The sequence below is a fragment of the Neodiprion lecontei genome, chromosome 1 (genome assembly GCF_021901455.1).
Source record: "Neodiprion lecontei isolate iyNeoLeco1 chromosome 1, iyNeoLeco1.1, whole genome shotgun sequence".
Taxonomy (NCBI): Eukaryota; Metazoa; Arthropoda; class Insecta; order Hymenoptera; family Diprionidae; genus Neodiprion; species Neodiprion lecontei.
Genome location: NC_060260.1, coordinates 6,496,504 through 6,514,718, shown reverse-complemented (window position 1 = coordinate 6,514,718; position 18,215 = coordinate 6,496,504). Strand labels below are relative to the sequence as shown.

The window sequence follows — 18,215 nt, the reverse complement described above, 5'->3', positions numbered from 1 at the left end:
ACACGTAAAATGCGCCCTGCGCATAGGCAACTTGACATACACGACTGACTACAAAGTATAATTGTTCAGGCGTAGGAGTTCCGCACTAGTAAATTCTTCGCAGTTGATAGATGATTATCAGGTACTTAATGAGGTTGGAGAAAACCTGTGAAAATATTGACCAAGCACGTAGTTTTTGTTTCTGTGGAGATACAAAAGAGAAAACTGACCCATACTCACTGATATTGCCAATTTTCGATCAACGGTAAAAACTCCACCCGCAGTGAATACTAGCTTCTGTTTCATAATACGTATTGAGTATTCTCTCAGCTATACCAAATACACAATATCGTTAGACTGAGAATTGTTAACAGGGCTAATCTACTAGTTTATTTTCGATACCTGATTGTGTGCAGCAGAATCCTGAATCGGCACTTGGTACAGTGAGATGCCAAATTCGTTGGCCTGTAATGATTGGAAGGGTCGTAATAAAATTGACTCAGTATACGAAAATCAACACCTCCAGCAGTTAATACAAATGTCTGATACGCACTTCGTCGCTGGTCTTCGAACAGGAAATAACAACGAGCAGCAATTTCCCACCGAGAAAAAGAATCACTACAGCGCATTCGCAAGCCTGCCAAACTTCTTTTTCCGTGGCATAGGTAAATGAGATCAGGGAAAAGGTCACGACTACGAGAAGAAAAATTAATAGTGGAAAATCTGTACACAGCTGTAGAGAAAATGCATCTCTGACTTCTTCGACCGCTTTTAATAAACGTCGATGTATTCTTGAAGCTCGGTCAACCCTTTCCATCATAAGATGCGACGACGATGGATGCTGGAAAAAAATCAGATGACCTGGTCAGGCTTTGATGACGTGAACGAGAAACGTGGTCATTGAATACTTACACCTCCGGCGGTTATTTTTTGGGATATTCCAGCCGCAGCATTCAGTCTGCGAGAGTGCTGCGAAGAAGCGGGAAGTACCGCAATTCTCGTGATTCCTTTCGATTCTGCGATCTGTCTGAAAATCTGATTAACAAGTTTGAATCTGATTTGGAATGCGTCTAACATAACGACGAATAAGAGGTCAGCTATTAATGCAAAGAAATATGGCATGAAGAAAGCTAGGACGATCGCTAGGGATTTCCAATAACTATTTCCCGAGATATTAGTATCGTCACTTTTGCCGAGCGAGTATTGCTGTAAGATTACACCAAAAATAAAGAAAGCCAAAAATCCACAAATTGTAACCAATTGTTTCCACAGAAATGTCTCGTGGCTCACTTGAAGGTTAAAATTTGTCAGCTCCTCATCCAGTTTGGTCAATTCTTTTATCGATTTCTCTACCGCTCGAGCTCCTTTCGAATCCCACAACCATATTGACACGAGAATCACGAGTACGTTGTGCCACTCTGTAAATTGAATGAAGTAACCGAGTATTTCCGTTATTTGGCTCCGTGGTAAAATCTCGTTCGCCAGTCCAGAGATGCAAACGAATATGGCGATCACGGTGATTGTTGTCGAATATAAAACCCTCCATACTCGACCAGCTTTGATACTCCTCCCGCCGAATATCCAAGCGATTCCAAAGAACGGCCATAACGAGCTTCTAGCCGTTCGAGGCTGGAATATGCTCATCGTTACACTACTTTACGCCTCCACTAGTATCAACCCAGTGTAACTCCAATCGTCTGCCGTAATATTCAGAGGTAAGCGTCTCAACTCCAATCAATCTAACGCCCTAATGTGTTTTGCTAATGTTCCTCGTTGCGTTGTGTAAATATAATTCGTTTTCACGTTTGTCCGAATACATTTATAATACAGAATCAATAAAGTCACGATTATATTAAATGGAAGTTTCTTCGCTAGGAACTTTGTGTTCTGTATACTTATATCTAAATCGGTTTTTGTTGACTATGCACCTCTTAATTGGCAGAAAATATTATACAAGCTGCTGGGCTTTTTATCTTGGCAAGAATAACTTTAATACTCAAATGCCATATGTATGTTCATTTTGAAAAAAATTCATGTAAAATATGTTTTCTTTCAGCTTTAATCTACGACCACCGATTAGCCAGGACTATACTGAACTTGTCTTGAAAACTTTTTGACTAACAAGCTGAACTAAAATTTTTTTGTACACTGTTTAATTAGTGTACGTCTGTGTAAATAATTGCTGCACGCATGCAATCAGGTAACTGTCACTAAATTTCATCTACATTATGAATGAATGTAAATTGAATTCTTCTATACCTGGACGTACGCATTGTGATTGCAGGTTTTGTCTCGTATAATATGCTTGTATAAAATTTATCAATTTTGGGAGTATAGGTAAATGGCGGGTATTTGAGAAATAATGCATTTAATTTCAATTCAATTTATTTATTACAACCGCTATCTTTATTCAATTGGGAGATTCCAAAAACTTATACACAGGTATACATGTAATTGTCTAACTTATGCGATACCTGGTGGCGCCAACACTTAGGCAATCCAACATACAGCGCAGTTTTCATATTGCTAGTGTAAAGGCGTGATTCAATTTTAAATTAAATTTATTGGTACGGTTGGGTGTCTAATCTACTGATCTGCTGAACTATTCGCAGAATAACTGACAATAGTATCGAAGTAAACATATGTATAATATAATATTACTCAATTCTACATGTATTTTATGTTAATTGTTCAACTGGTAGACAAAAACTGTATACGCCGTTACAGGGCAGAATATCTAGAAGTAAAAGTTACGGTATCAAACTCTTTTTATCTGATCAGTTAAAAACGGTTTTTACTTACATATGTTATGAACGGAATATTGATAGAAAATAATCCGCCCGCTGACATGGTGAATTTATTTTGGCACTGTTTGACTGAAAGCTCTCGCAGCTGAAAATATGCGACGAATTGATACATGTACTTACAGATCAAAAATTAGAATATTATCCAGCTTGCATTCAGCAAAACAATTAGTCTTACTGACCTGTCGATTGAAACCTGCGTCAGAAATATCGATCCGATGCAGCATAATGCCAAACTTGTTAGCCTGCAATATGTACGATAATAAGAAAACATGTCTATATCACAATTCAATAACTTTTTGTCAGTAATAACTTCCCAGGGAGACCGGTTTCATACCTCAGCTGCTAGATCGTCACAGCTTGACACGATCAACCAAGATTTAACGATAATTTGGACGAACGCTGAGAAGTGGAAGGCAATAATTATGTAGCGGTTCAGATCATTTTCGTATTGGGTAAATTTTGTCACAGCTAGAACAAACGCATTTTGCATACACAACGGCACCGTGACTAAAAGCGTACAGACCAAGTGAGGCCAAAACGCGCAGTTAAGATCAGTCGCAATATCGCAAAAAGATTTGTGCATTTGCCACAAGAAATTTACATCCGCCAAAATTTTCTCCACTTGTGATTTCTGCAATTCACGATATGATCACGTTAATTTATACAGACTACTTGAGATAATCGGAAGAGCAATGAATTGCGCACCATTAGTCGTGGTCGGTTCATAAGCCCCATAAGTTTACGATCTCGTCCCCCTATTAGAGAAAATCGTGAAAGCATCAGCACACTCGCATCAACGATATTTCCCATTTCGTACAACGCGTTGTTGATTCTCTGGAATCTGATTCGGATCTGGCGAATAAGATCTGACAAAATGATGTCGGCGATCACAAGCTGAATGCGAGACACGATGATCTTCATCGCATAGATAATCCAAGCAATCAGCACACCTGGCGGAGTAGTTTGCCGAGTTGAAAAGGTGAGAATGGTGGTACAAGCGATCATTGCCATGGAGAGAAAAACTTCCAGTCCCGATAGCCAAGGGTGTTGTCCGCCAAGGCATTCGCTTTTCCCGGAAAATTTGAAGGCTTTCATGTCCTCGTCAACGGCAACGAGGTTTACCACCGTTTCGTGTACACTACGCGCTCCTCGCGTGACCCAAACGACCATCAACGTGAGGTTGGAAATAAACAGAGCAATATCGGCTATGAAGAAACATCCACCGTCATTTGACCCTAGACGAGACAATCGGATGTATTCGGTTGCGATGGTGTAACAATTCAAAACGAAAAGGAACAGTACGAATATCACAGGATGAGCAACCCTCCAGCCCCGCCAAACTTGGACTTCCGGTACTCCGATGAACCACACAAATAAGAAAGACGCCCCCAAGAAATCTTTTACATGAGATATCCTCGCGATTTCCATCGATAACTTTATCCTGAATGGTCTTTATACGAAATATCCCGTGAATTGTTTCCGTTCGCCCGCTTCTTATACGTTCTGTACCTCACCCTCTTTCTCGTATAAGGTGAAATATAGCAATCAAACAGAGTGGTGTGAAACTCTCCTTGACATTGTACACCTTGCTTCTCGTCGAAAAATAATTTCCTAAACAATTATCATGCCATCCGGCTGAAAATGTGCGGCTTTTTACCACAAGCTCACGTGCTTCTGCTTTCCGCGGGTACTTACTCCACTCAGGCGTGAAACGGCGACACTCTTGCGACACAAATAGCTCTTTGCTTTTCTCTGCATACAAAGAATCCGCTTGAGCTCACGTCACTTGTGAAAGGTTGGTATAATACGCACCGGAAAAAATCGTGAGGCAGAACGCATTCTTTGAACCCCGAAAATCGAGCGGGTTCAATTTGAGAAATTGACTGACATGCAACCGACCGACTTTTGTATGTATAAAATATGCATACCCCGTATAAACTGGAGCACAGGTACATACGGTCTGATCTCACTGTACCTCGACCTGCTTTACGAACCCAAAACCCTGATGCATATATTTATACCGGTGAAAAATGTCCAGGCAATATGGATGAGACGAGAATAAAGGCGTTCAATAATCGAGCAGATGAAGGCCATTTCTGCGACTAACGCAGGTGTGTAAAAGCTATACCCACATCATAAAACGAATAAAATTATACTAGTCTCGGTGATTTGATGTTGAATTCTATTCTTGGCGTATACCGGCTGCCCCAGTTAGTCTACAGTATCCGAAATTCATCCTCCAGTTTAACTGCTCTGGCTGACATCGTGGATCATTATTTATCTACGAAAAATATACGGATCACGGTAGAACAAAAAAATGGGAGGAGACCAATGTCGTGACGATGGCAGTGACCGAATCGGGAGCGATTTCGCTTTCGATGGACAAGCTCCAAGGCCGTTTCGTTGACTGTACAATCTCTGTTAAATCCATGGATCGAACTGTGGCATTTTCTACGTGCGCAACGTGCAATTCGGTGATTGTTTGATCGATTTGCTAAATTGTTGAGCTCAGGGACTGATTAGCTTTTCTCTGAAGGACAATTTCGAACGTCTATACCAAAACCGTAAGAAAAATTCGTGGACTGGGAGTTAAATGTCGTAGAACTACTTAATTATCTACTCTTTTTATAGAACAGATTTTTCACTGCAGGTCATTTCGTCACGCATTGAATACCACAGCCTTGCCGAAAATTCGATTGCGTTACTAATAAGCAACAGGGGGGCTTTTCGTCACGATTATGTATCACACGTACCGGAGAAATTCGGTGGAATTCGGTGTTACGTAAAGGACTGCAGGTATTATATGAGAAACGCGTTTCCAACGAGATCAGATCAGATCACGTAACACTAATTATCCCCACATGGCGCAGCGGAAAGGAGGGCGATAGAGTTTCGTTCACGAATCTTGCGTGTTTTGAACGAGAAAATACGAAAGTGTCGGATCATGATCTACATATGCAAACACGGCGCGAAGCGTAGAGTGCGCAGTTCTTAAAGCGACTAGATCGGAATTCCAGAATCCTTTCACGACGTTCAAGGTCAAGGTTGCCATAATACTTGCTTCGCATTTCAAATTTGAAAAAAGAAACTTGTATCCTTTTCACACAACGTTCAAATTCCACAGAGGAATCGAATCAGGCTTGGCGAATCACGAAGATCGTGAGGAAGTGATTCACTGGTATTTTCAAAGACGGTGCGCATGGATATACCTGGCGAAGACGAGGTGAAGAGGTGGACTCACGACGATGGGTGTGACCTAATGGTAGCAAGGAGTATATAAGCCGAGCGACTCGACGCGCACCGGGAACAACCGACTTGAAGTGAACCGGAACGGCAGACACCATGGGTCGCCTCATTATAGTGAGTAGAAAAACGGCGAGAAGAGTGATTGAGAAACAAGGAGGTGAAAACCGGGGGCCATCCGCATTTGCGATTTCGTTAGTTTCGCGTTTTTGAACCTTGAGCATAGACGAGAAATTGAATCGCACGGTCACCTGTTATGCGAATAAAACGAACCGATCATGTGTCGATGAAAGTGAACCTTTGTGAACGTGATCGAAGGCTGTGGTCCACGCTCAACGCCCACTCTACTGATCGCTACGGCATTTGCCTTGCCCATTGACTGTATTCCTTTGTTACAGGTATCGTTTGTGTTCTGCACTCTGAGCTCAACCAGGCTGATACACGCGCAGTACCAGCAGCCTTACCAAACCACGACTCCCGTACCCATACTCAAGCAGATTGACAGGTAATCGCCATGCGTAATGTCTCGTACCTCTTATTGTACAGCGCATTTTTGATGCTGGAAGCGATTGCGACATCGTATCGGTGATCTGTGGAAATTTTCATGCTGAAACAAGGATTTTCTTTCCTCAGGCACAACGAGGACGGTAGCTACAGTTACGGGTACGAAGCAGCCGATGGTTCGTTCAAGATAGAATCGAAATACCCCACGGGGGAAGTGTACGGGAAATACGGGTTCGTCGATGATACGGGAAAGGTTCGAGAGGTCGAATACGGCGCCTCTAGACGCGGTTTTGAGCCTGCTGGAACCGACATCAACGTTCCTCCCTCCACCATCCAGGGTAACACTGTCGCCGGTCCCAACGACCCCGAAGACGACGGACAGTACAGGGAGGATCCTTCCGTCTATTATACTGACCCCAAGTACACCAATGGAGAGTACTACAGGCCGATACCGAAGAGGACGAACTACGCGAAACAACCGAATTATGAAGCTCCAGAGGTCTACAATCCAGCGCCGCAAAGGTATGTAAAAACGTTTGAATAAGTTAGGAATTTGGATTCGATGCTAGTGCAGAACGAGCCATGTATTATTATACTAGTGATTTTGGTTTTCCTGCCGTAGATACGACACACAGTCTTCTGTCTACAACATCCAGTCGAGAAATCATCCCGCTGAACAACAACAATACCAGTCTCAGTATCAGCAGCAGGATCATTCGGCGGACTATCGGTACCAGGGACAGGGATCATTTCAGTACCTCAGTGATCGATTCTACAATCAAAAACGTCGCAGCCCACAAACTGTTGGTGCAAATGACAATTATTTTAGCAAATATGTACAAATGGAATGAATAAAAAGATATTTTGCGTAACAATGTAGTGGATACATTATGACCAAGTCGGCCTCGTAACTAAATCTACTGTGGTTGAGGAACCTGAGATTCTAACATGTGTCATTGTTGTTTTAACGAGTAATAGATGCTTCTTGTTGAGATTTCAACAAAATTAGTCGCGAAAAAAGATGTGAAGGGGATTCTTAAAATAAGACCTCAATGCCCTGATTGCAAAAAATCGAGAGGTTTCCTTCGTAACGTTTTCACTGTTGATCCTTCGTTCGTGATTTTGCTACTCTTGGTCCCACGCGATTTTCGGTAAGTTTCCTGGATTCGAACAATACCAACTAGCCATATGATGATTATACGAATTAAATCTAAAACAAAAACTTTGATGCCTCTAAAAGTAAAAGGCTGACTATTTTATTTTAGATGAAAATTTTTCAGATCGTGAAAAATGCTGAATTCTATTGTAACCTACACGTTATTGACGTTGCAAACCTAAGATCAAGTATTTTCGGCTGGAAATATTTGAAAAACAGTACGGGAAACCCCTTTGCATGTTTGGCGAAAATTTTCACGTTTTGAAAAGTTCTGGAATAAATTAATTGTGGCGCTATTCCGACGTAATTTTGCGAAAGAAATCGATTGGATGCAGTCCCGATACGCTGCGATCAACGCATCGAAAGTTACAGCCTCAAAACGGAAACCTGAATTTTCGACATTTTTCAGCAGGTGCTTTTTCCTTCGTCGTTTCTCTCCTGTTGATCCCACGCTCTTTTCGCTGCGTTTTCTGAGTACCTTGGGGTCCAATTGGTCGAACAAAAGTCATACGAATCAATTCTGAGACGAAAAATTTTTTGGTCAAAAAAAAAGGAAGGTTAACCCCTTTGTATTTTTGGCGAAAATTTTCGCGATTTCCAAAAGTGCTGGAATAAATTAATTGTGGCACTATTCCGACGTAATTTTGCGAGAGAAATCGATTGGGCGCAGTCCCAATACGCTGCGATCAACGCATCGAAAGTTACAGCCAAAAAACGAAAACCTGAATTTTCGACATTTTTCAGCAGGTGCTTTTTTCCTCGTATCTCCTCTCCCGTTGATCCCACGCTCCTTTTGCTGCGTTTTCTGAGTTCCTTGGGGTCCAATTGGTCGGGAAAGAGTCATACGAATCAATTCTGAGACCAAAAATTTTCGGCTCGAAAAATGAAGAAAAAGTAAGGCTAACCCCTTTGCATTTTTTGCGAAAATTTTCGCGAATTTGAAAAGTGCTGGAATAAATTCTTTCCTGCACTATTCCGACGTAATTTTGCGAGAAAAATCGATTGGGGGCAGTTCCAATACGCTGCGATCAACGCATCGAAAGTTACAGCCAAAAAACAAAACCTGTGATTATATGAATCCTTACGTAATGTTTTCGATGTTTTCTTATACTGAAAATATTCATTGCTGTTCCAGGTACAACCCGAGGTGGTTATCGGTGGTTGTTCGAGGTGGTTGGCGATTGTTGGAGGTGGTCGGAGGTGGACGAGAAGGAGGACGAACGGAACTGAGTCTCAAAGCCCTGTTGATGTAAAAGCAGCTATTCGATAGAAATTATAGTTTATAGTTTACACAGCCCATTGCATGATATTTCATTATAAATACGTATGTTTCAATGTATTGAGGAAAAATGTATCAAATATCCAGAGGTCATGTGCAAATAATAAATGAATTGATTCGACCGCAGTTTGATGTATTCATTAGAGCTTTCACAATAAATTTAAGCTTTGTTACTTCTTTTATTTTATTATGGATAATCAAAAACATTTCCGACTATTCGTGCTGTGGAAGCATGGGGATTAAACCAAATGTAGCAAAAGATTAGACACAGTGTATGTACAGTACGGGTATTTTTCTAATAATGCAAATAGAATAGAACACCACGCCTTGCGAATTAGCTTTCCAGACAGAGATGAATGATGAATTTTAAGGACTGCATTATCGTTGTTGAATACTCTATGCCTCATGGAAAAAGAAAATCTGTAACGATAAAATTGATGCACGGGATCATCGTCGACTTTAACTTTTGAAATGTCCTACCATTTCCGAACACCTCCAACCATCCTATTTACCTACATTACTAGATTGGCTATGATATGAAAAGAGAAGAATTATTCATTTCGAAATGGGATTCTATTCGACGCGCGCTCGATGTATTCCATAACATTAGTCTTCACAATTATTCCAACAACTTTTCATTTGCTCTCTCGATCTTGAATTTTCATAGGCATAGAATCGAAACGCTGTTTTAGCTGGTCGCAAGTGAAGCATCTGCGTTGGGTGGAGAAACGGAATTGTTTTTCGAAAAGTATTCGGATGGAAAAAAAATCAGAGTAACTGCAATACATAACGGATGCGCTAATTCTGAACGAGATGAAATGGATGCTTCGTATATGAGACAGTATTTAACGCTGCGTAGTGATTTAAAGACCTAGAAAGGTGATAGGGAGAGAAAGAACGACGCTTCTTAACACTTCGAGTGTATTTTAACACACATTTGAAAGATACGAGCGAAATTTTTCATCATCCAACTGTCGCAGAACGGCAGCGTTATTAGCCGACCCGTTCACTGAAGAATACATCTTCAGTCAACGGCTGACGATCGAAGGGCCTGGCCGCTTGAGTCTGGAATCGGCAGGAGAGATAAGGTGTGTATTTCTTGTATGAAATGTGAAAGCTAAAATCATTATACATCATATCATATCATCATACATCATACATCATACATCATACATCGTACATCATACATCGTACATCATACATCATCATACATAGTATCAAAGTTCGAAACCAGAGTTTGGATGTCGGATGTTCAGAAAGTGACGTCACCAATTCAGAATCAGCTAGCCGAATTCCTCAGTCGGGAAACAACCGCGCAGTAGAGCGGACGGATGAGAGTCGCGCTCCGCAAATTTCGAGTAAGGGTTCTCAACCTCCCGATCCCGCGCTTCGGGTCCGCTACGTATTTCGAGTACCGGGTTCTCAACCTTCCGGATCCCGCGCTTCGGGTCCGCTACGCGGTGAAACTCGACTTCCAGGATAAGCGCTCCGTGGCTCCTCGTTCATGTTTACAATAAATTATTTCAATTCGTTTTTCGCGCAAGCCCAAATTCAGTAGCTGTCAGTCCGCTAATAAAATATCTCGACTTCCAGGATAAGCGCTCCGTGGCTCCTCGTTCATCTTTACAATAAATTATTTCAATTCGTTTTTCGCGCAAGCCCAAATTCGGTAGCTGTCAGTCCGCTAATAAAATATCTCGACTTCCAGGATAAGCGCTCCGTGGCTCCTCGTTCATGTTTACAATAAATTATTTCAATTCGTTTTTCGCGCAAGCCCAAATTCGGTAGCTGTCAGTCCGCTAATAAAATATCTCGACTTCCAGGATAAGCGCTCCGTGGCTCCTCGTTCATGTTTACAATAAATTATTTCAATTCGTTTTTCGCGCAAGCCCAAATTCGGTAGCTGTCAGTCCGCTAATAAAATATCTCGACTTCCAGGATAAGCGCTCCGTGGCTCCTCGTTCATGTTTACAATAAATTATTTCAATTCGTTTTTCGCGCAAGCCCAAATTCGGTAGCTGTCAGTCCGCTAATAAAATATCTCGACTTCCAGGATAAGCGCTCCGTGGCTCCTCGTTCATGTTTACAATAAATTATTTCAATTCGTTTTTCGCGCAAGCCCAAATTCGGTAGCTGTCAGTCCGCTAATAAAATATCTCGACTTCCAGGATAAGCGCTCCGTGGCTCCTCGTTCATGTTTACAATAAATTATTTCAATTCGTTTTTCGCGCAAGCCCAAATTCGGTAGCTGTCAGTCCGCTAATAAAATATCTCGACTTCCAGGATAAGCGCTCCGTGGCTCCTCGTTCATGTTTACAATAAATTATTTCAATTCGTTTTTCGCGCAAGCCCAAATTCGGTAGCTGTCAGTCCGCTAATAAAATATCTCGACTTCCAGGATAAGCGCTCCGTGGCTCCTCGTTCATGTTTACAATAAATTATTTCAATTCGTTTTTCGCGCAAGCCCAAATTCGGTAGCTGTCAGTCCGCTAATAAAATATCTCGACTTCCAGGATAAGCGCTCCGTGGCTCCTCGTTCATGTTTACAATAAATTATTTCAATTCGTTTTTCGCGCAAGCCCAAATTCGGTAGCTGTCAGTCCGCTAATAAAATATCTCGACTTCCAGGATAAGCGCTCCGTGGCTCCTCGTTCATGTTTACAATAAATTATTTCAATTCGTTTTTCGCGCAAGCCCAAATTCGGTAGCTGTCAGTCCGCTAATAAAATATCTCGACTTCCAGGATAAGCGCTCCGTGGCTCCTCGTTCATGTTTACAATAAATTATTTCAATTCGTTTTTCGCGCAAGCCCAAATTCGGTAGCTGTCAGTCCGCTAATAAAATATCTCGACTTCCAGGATAAGCGCTCCGTGGTTCCTGGTTCATGTTTACAATAAATTATTTCAATTCGATTTTCGCGCAAGCCCAAATTCGGTAGCTGTCAGTCCGCTAATAAAATATCTCGACTTCCAGGATAAGCGCTCCGTGGCTCCTCGTTCATGTTTACAATAAATTATTTCAATTCGTTTTTCGCGCAAGCCCAAATTCGGTAGCTGTCAGTACGCTAATAAAATTTCTATAACTTTGTAATCTTCTCATAATCTTTCTGGTAGATTTTATCGATAAAAAAATTATATCACACCTTACACATTATTTTTGATTTGTTCTCACGCTGAAAATATTTATTAGTATTCGGGGTATAACTCGAGGTGGTTGAAGGTGGTCGGAGGTGGACGAGGAGGAGGACGAGGAGGACGAGGATTTGTGCTGGGTGAGTAAAACACTTTTATAATATTCGATGGCAATTATAATTATATTTCATCTGAAATATTACAAACTTGTCACGTTTACAATAAATTATTTCAATTCGTTTTTCGTGCAAGCACATATTCAGTAGCTATGAATAATCTTATACAATTTATTATATTAATAATTAATTAATTAATATTCTTATAATATTTAATGACAATTGTAATTATATTTCATCTGAAATATTACAAACTTGTCACGTTTACAATAAATTATTTCAATTCATTTTTCGTGCAAGCACATATTCAGTAGCTATGAATAATCTTGTACAATTTATTATATTATTAATTAATTGATTAAATACATTAATCCTTACACAATATTTTCGATGTCTTCCTATACTAAAAATATTCATTACTATTCCAGGTATTACCCGAGGTGGTCGGAGGTGGACGAGGAGGAGGACGAGCTGGACGAGGAGGAGGACCAGGTGGACGAGGAGGAGGACGAGGTGGACGAGGAGGAGGCGGGGTGGGTCGTGGGAGAGGACCTCTCCTCTCCCCAGAGGAGAGGAAGGGGAGGGGCAGGGAAGGGGGAGAGGTGGGCGGGGATGGGGAAGGGATGGGATGGGAAGGGGAGGGGAGGGCGGCGGGGAGGGGAGGGCGGCGGGGAGGGGAGGGTGGCGGGGAGGGGAGGGTGGCGGGGAGGGGGAAGGGATGGGGAGGGGAGGGTGGCGGGAGGGTGGGAGGGAGGGAGGGAGGGCGGGGAGGAGGGAGGGCGGGAGGGAGGGAGGGTGGGCGGGCGCAGGAGGGGGGGGTGTACTGCTCTATTAACTCTAACGGGCTCGCATCGACATCCGTCCTCCACTCTCTCCCTCCCGCCCTCCTCCCTCCCTCCCTCCCTCCCGTCTCCCTCCCTCCCACCCGCCCCCTCCCGCCACCCTCCCCTCCCCGCCCCTTCCCTTCCCCCTCCCCGCCGCCCACCCTTCCCAGCTGCCCTCCCCGCCCCGCCGCCCTCCCCGCCCCTTCCCTTCCCATCCCTTCCCCCTCCCCGCCCACCTCTCCCCCTTCCCTGCCCCTCCCCCTCCTCTCCTCTGAGGAGAGGAGAGGTCCTCTCCCACGACCCACCCCGCCTCCTCCTCGTCCACCTCGTCGTCCTCCTCGTCCACCTGGTCCTCCTCCTCGTCCAGCTCGTCCTCCTCCTCGTCCACCTCCGACCACCTCGGGTAATACCTGGAATAGTAATGAATATTTTTAGTATAGGAAGACATCGAAAATATTGTGTAAGAATTAATGTATTTAATCAATTAATTAAGAATATAATAAATTGTACAAGATTATTCACAGCTACTGAATATGTGCTTGCACGAAAAATGAATTGAAATAATTTATTGTAAACGTGACAAGTTTGTAATATTTCAGATGAAATATAATTACAATTGCTATTAAATATTATAAGAATATTAATCAATTAATTAAGAATATAATAAATTGTACAAGATTATTCACAGCTACTGAATATGTGCTTGCACGAAAAATGAATTGAAATAATTTATTGTAAACGTGACAAGTTTGTAATATTTCAGATGAAATATAATTACAATTGCTATTAAATATTATAAGAATATTAATCAATTAATTAATAATATAATAAATTGTATAAGATTATTCATAGCTACTGAATATGTGCTTGCACGAAAAATGAATTGAAATAATTTATTGTAAACGTGACAAGTTTGTAATATTTCAGATGAAATATAATTACAATTGTCATTAAATATTATAAGAATATTAATTAATTAATTAATAATATAATAAATTGTACAAGATTATTCATAGCTACTGAATATGTGCTTGCACGAAAAACGAATTGAAATAATTTATTGTAAACGTGACAAGTTTGTAATATTTCAGATGAAATATAATTATAATTGCCATCGAATATTATAAAAGGGTTTTACTCACCCAGCACAAATCCTCGTCCTCCTCGTCCTCCTCCTCGTCCACCTCCGACCACCTTCAACCACCTCGAGTTATACCCCGAATACTAATAAATATTTTCAGCGTGAGAACAAATCAAAAATAATGTGTAAGGTTTGATATAATTTTTTTATCGATAAAATCTACCAGAAAGATTATGAGAAGATTACAAAGTTATAGAAATTTTATTAGCGTACTGACAGCTACCGAATTTGGGCTTGCGCGAAAAACGAATTGAAATAATTTATTGTAAACATGAACCAGGAACCACGGAGCGCTTATCCTGGAAGTCGAGATATTTTATTAGCGGACTGACAGCTACCGAATTTGGGCTTGCGCGAAAAACGAATTGAAATAATTTATTGTAAACATGAACGAGGAGCCACGGAGCGCTTATCCTGGAAGTCGAGATATTTTATTAGCGGACTGACAGCTACCGAATTTGGGCTTGCGCGAAAAACGAATTGAAATAATTTATTGTAAACATGAACGAGGAGCCACGGAGCGCTTATCCTGGAAGTCGAGATATTTTATTAGCGGACTGACAGCTACCGAATTTGGGCTTGCGCGAAAAACGAATTGAAATAATTTATTGTAAACATGAACGAGGAGCCACGGAGCGCTTATCCTGGAAGTCGAGATATTTTATTAGCGGACTGACAGCTACCGAATTTGGGCTTGCGCGAAAATCGAATTGAAATAATTTATTGTAAACATGAACCAGGAACCACGGAGCGCTTATCCTGGAAGTCGAGATATTTTATTAGCGGACTGACAGCTACCGAATTTGGGCTTGCGCGAAAAACGAATTGAAATAATTTATTGTAAACATGAACGAGGAGCCACGGAGCGCTTATCCTGGAAGTCGAGATATTTTATTAGCGGACTGACAGCTACCGAATTTGGGCTTGCGCGAAAAACGAATTGAAATAATTTATTGTAAACATGAACGAGGAGCCACGGAGCGCTTATCCTGGAAGTCGAGATATTTTATTAGCGGACTGACAGCTACCGAATTTGGGCTTGCGCGAAAAACGAATTGAAATAATTTATTGTAAACATGAACGAGGAGCCACGGAGCGCTTATCCTGGAAGTCGAGATATTTTATTAGCGGACTGACAGCTACCGAATTTGGGCTTGCGCGAAAAACGAATTGAAATAATTTATTGTAAACATGAACGAGGAGCCACGGAGCGCTTATCCTGGAAGTCGAGATATTTTATTAGCGGACTGACAGCTACCGAATTTGGGCTTGCGCGAAAAACGAATTGAAATAATTTATTGTAAACATGAACGAGGAGCCACGGAGCGCTTATCCTGGAAGTCGAGATATTTTATTAGCGGACTGACAGCTACCGAATTTGGGCTTGCGCGAAAAACGAATTGAAATAATTTATTGTAAACATGAACGAGGAGCCACGGAGCGCTTATCCTGGAAGTCGAGATATTTTATTAGCGGACTGACAGCTACCGAATTTGGGCTTGCGCGAAAAACGAATTGAAATAATTTATTGTAAACATGAACAAGGAGCCACGGAGCGCTTATCCTGGAAGTCGAGATATTTTATTAGCGGACTGACAGCTACCGAATTTGGGCTTGCGCGAAAAACGAATTGAAATAATTTATTGTAAACATGAACGAGGAGCCACGGAGCGCTTATCCTGGAAGTCGAGATATTTTATTAGCGGACTGACAGCTACCGAATTTGGGCTTGCGCGAAAAACGAATTGAAATAATTTATTGTAAACATGAACGAGGAGCCACGGAGCGCTTATCCTGGAAGTCGAGTTTCACCGCGTAGCGGACCCGAAGCGCGGGATCCGGAAGGTTGAGAACCCGGTACTCGAAATACGTAGCGGACCCGAAGCGCGGGATCGGGAGGTTGAGAACCCTTACTCGAAATTTGCGGAGCGCGACTCTCATCCGTCCGCTCTACTGCGCGGTTGTTTCCCGACTGAGGAATTCGGCTAGCTGATTCTGAATTGGTGACGTCACTTTCTGAACATCCGACATCCAAACTCTGGTTTCGAACTTTGATACTATGTATGATGATGTATGATGTACGATGTATGATGTACGATGTATGATGTATGATGTATGATGTATGATGATATGATATGATGTATAATGATTTTAGCTTTCACATTTCATACAAGAAATACACACCTTATCTCTCCTGCCGATTCCAGACTCAAGCGGCCAGGCCCTTCGATCGTCAGCCGTTGACTGAAGATGTATTCTTCAGTGAACGGGTCGGCTAATAACGCTGCCGTTCTGCGACAGTTGGATGATGAAAAATTTCGCTCGTATCTTTCAAATGTGTGTTAAAATACACTCGAAGTGTTAAGAAGCGTCGTTCTTTCTCTCCCTATCACCTTTCTAGGTCTTTAAATCACTACGCTGTTTTCGCTGCGTTTTCTGAGTTCCTGAGGGTCCAATAAATCAGGTACGGGTCATTTGAATCGAATCTGAAACAAAAAATTTTCCGCTCAAAAAATGAAGAAAAAGTAAGGCTAACCCCTTTGTATTTTTGGCGGAAATTTTGGGGATTCGGAAAAGTGCTGGAATAAATTCTTTCATGCACTATTCGGACGTGATTTTGCGAGAGCAATCGATAAGGCGCAGTTCCAATACGCTGCGATCAACGCATCGAAAGTTACAGCCAAAAAACGAAAACCTGAATTTTCGACATTTTTCAGCAGGTGCTTTTTTCCTCGTATCTCCTCTCCCGTTGATCCCACGCTCCTTTTGCTGCGTTTTCTGAGTTCCTTGGGGTCCAATTGGTCGGGAAAGAGTCATACGAATCAATTCTGAGACGAAAAATTTTTTGGTCAAAAACAAAGGAAGGTTAACCCCTTTGTATTTTTGGCGAAAATTTTCGCGATTTCCAAAAGTGCTGGAATAAATTAATTGTGGCACTATTCCGACGTAATTTTGCGAGAGAAATCGATTGGGCGCAGTCCCAATACGCTGCGATCAACGCATCGAAAGTTACAGCCAAAAAACGAAAACCTGAATTTTCGACATTTTTCAGCAGGTGCTTTTTTCCTCGTATCTTCTCTCCCGTTGATCCCACGCTCCTTTTGCTGCGTTTTCTGAGTTCCTTGGGGTCCAATTGGTCGGGAAAGAGTCATACGAATCAATTCTGAGACGAAAAATTTTTTGGTCACAAAAAAAGGAAGGTTAACCCCTTTGAATTTTTGGTGAAAATTTTCGCGATTTTGAAAAGTTTAGGATTAAATTAATCGTCGCACTAGTCAGACGTAATATTGCGAGAGATTGTTGATTGGGTTCAGTTACAACACGCGGCGCGCAGTTAATGAAGAGTTGCAGCCTCAAAACTGATGACTTCATATTGTAATTCTTTCTGCTGCTGGTCGTTTTTCCATCATTTTCCTGCTGATCGTTCGATGCTCTTACTGCCCCGTTTTCAGATTTTTCGCAATTGAACTAGTCAGACACGAGTCAGACAAATTGAATTTGACAGGAAATGTTTTTACGTCACCAAAGAACTTAGGTCAACCATTTTGGGTTATCACTGAAAATTCTCGCAAATTTCCAAATATTGACGTCGTACTACGAAAGGAATAGACTAGGCACAGACTCAATTCGCTGCAGGCAACGGTTGAAAATTTATAACAGAAAAACGACAGACTACGTTCCGTAATTCTTTGTGCTGCTGGTCTCTTGTTCGACAACTTACCGCTGATGGTCTGATGCTTTTTCAGCCACGGTGCCCGAGTTCCCGAAGGTTCAATTAACCAAAAGAGGGCCATATCAATCGAAACTGAGACCAAAAGTTTTTCGCCCAATCAAAAGTGTGGCTTGAATCAAGAATTGCCGCCGAAAAACGACGATTCTTCTCAGAATATCCTCAGCTGTACGTTCTCTGCTATTCTACACATTTATCCCGCATTCCAGAGGGTCTGATTCATCCTCAAGAATTGCAACACAAGCAAGGATCAACTTTTGAACAATAGATCAGAACATACGGCCAACAGACATGAAATTTACGAT

General features: G+C 41.8%; 2 protein-coding genes across 3 annotated transcripts; one reads left to right on the top strand and one right to left on the bottom strand.

The window, feature by feature from the left end:
* Positions 1-2,414: 2,414 nt before the first annotated feature.
* On the bottom strand, positions 2,415-4,926 carry LOC124294622. Of its 2 annotated transcripts, XM_046740670.1 has the most exons (6): positions 4,482-4,926; positions 3,737-4,021; positions 3,121-3,254; positions 2,966-3,028; positions 2,782-2,871; positions 2,415-2,716 (listed from the first exon to the last, which is right to left on the bottom strand). In XM_046740670.1, exons 2-6 carry the CDS (start codon positions 3,954-3,956, stop codon positions 2,663-2,665), a joined length of 561 nt encoding a protein of 186 aa, XP_046596626.1. In that variant the 5' UTR covers positions 3,957-4,021; positions 4,482-4,926; the 3' UTR covers positions 2,415-2,662. The 2 variants fall into 2 exon arrangements, with proteins under 2 accessions (XP_046596626.1, XP_046596616.1); XM_046740660.1 differs by lacking the exon at positions 4,482-4,926 and having other exon boundaries at positions 3,121-3,417; positions 3,492-3,774.
* A 1,071-nt stretch (positions 4,927-5,997) lies between these two features.
* On the top strand, positions 5,998-7,405 carry LOC107223110. The gene is made up of 4 exons (XM_015662693.2): positions 5,998-6,146; positions 6,428-6,534; positions 6,663-7,055; positions 7,156-7,405. The coding sequence occupies exons 1-4, from the start codon at positions 6,129-6,131 to the stop codon at positions 7,382-7,384; spliced, it is 747 nt and encodes a 248-aa protein (XP_015518179.2). The 5' UTR covers positions 5,998-6,128; the 3' UTR covers positions 7,385-7,405.
* Positions 7,406-18,215: the final 10,810 nt, after the last annotated feature.

Coding starts and splice junctions, on each gene's coding strand:
- LOC124294622 (XM_046740660.1), bottom strand. CDS start 3,707: ATGAAGATCATCGTGTCTCGCATTCAGCTTGTGATCGCCGACATCATT. Junction 3,029..3,120: donor GTGACGATCTAGCAGCTGAG/GTATGAAACCGG, acceptor TACATATTGCAG/GCTAACAAGTTTGGCATTAT. Junction 2,872..2,965: donor ACGCAGGTTTCAATCGACAG/GTCAGTAAGACT, acceptor GCATATTTTCAG/CTGCGAGAGCTTTCAGTCAA.
- LOC107223110 (XM_015662693.2), top strand. Junction 6,535..6,662: donor ATACTCAAGCAGATTGACAG/GTAATCGCCATG, acceptor TTCTTTCCTCAG/GCACAACGAGGACGGTAGCT. Junction 7,056..7,155: donor TACAATCCAGCGCCGCAAAG/GTATGTAAAAAC, acceptor TTCCTGCCGTAG/ATACGACACACAGTCTTCTG.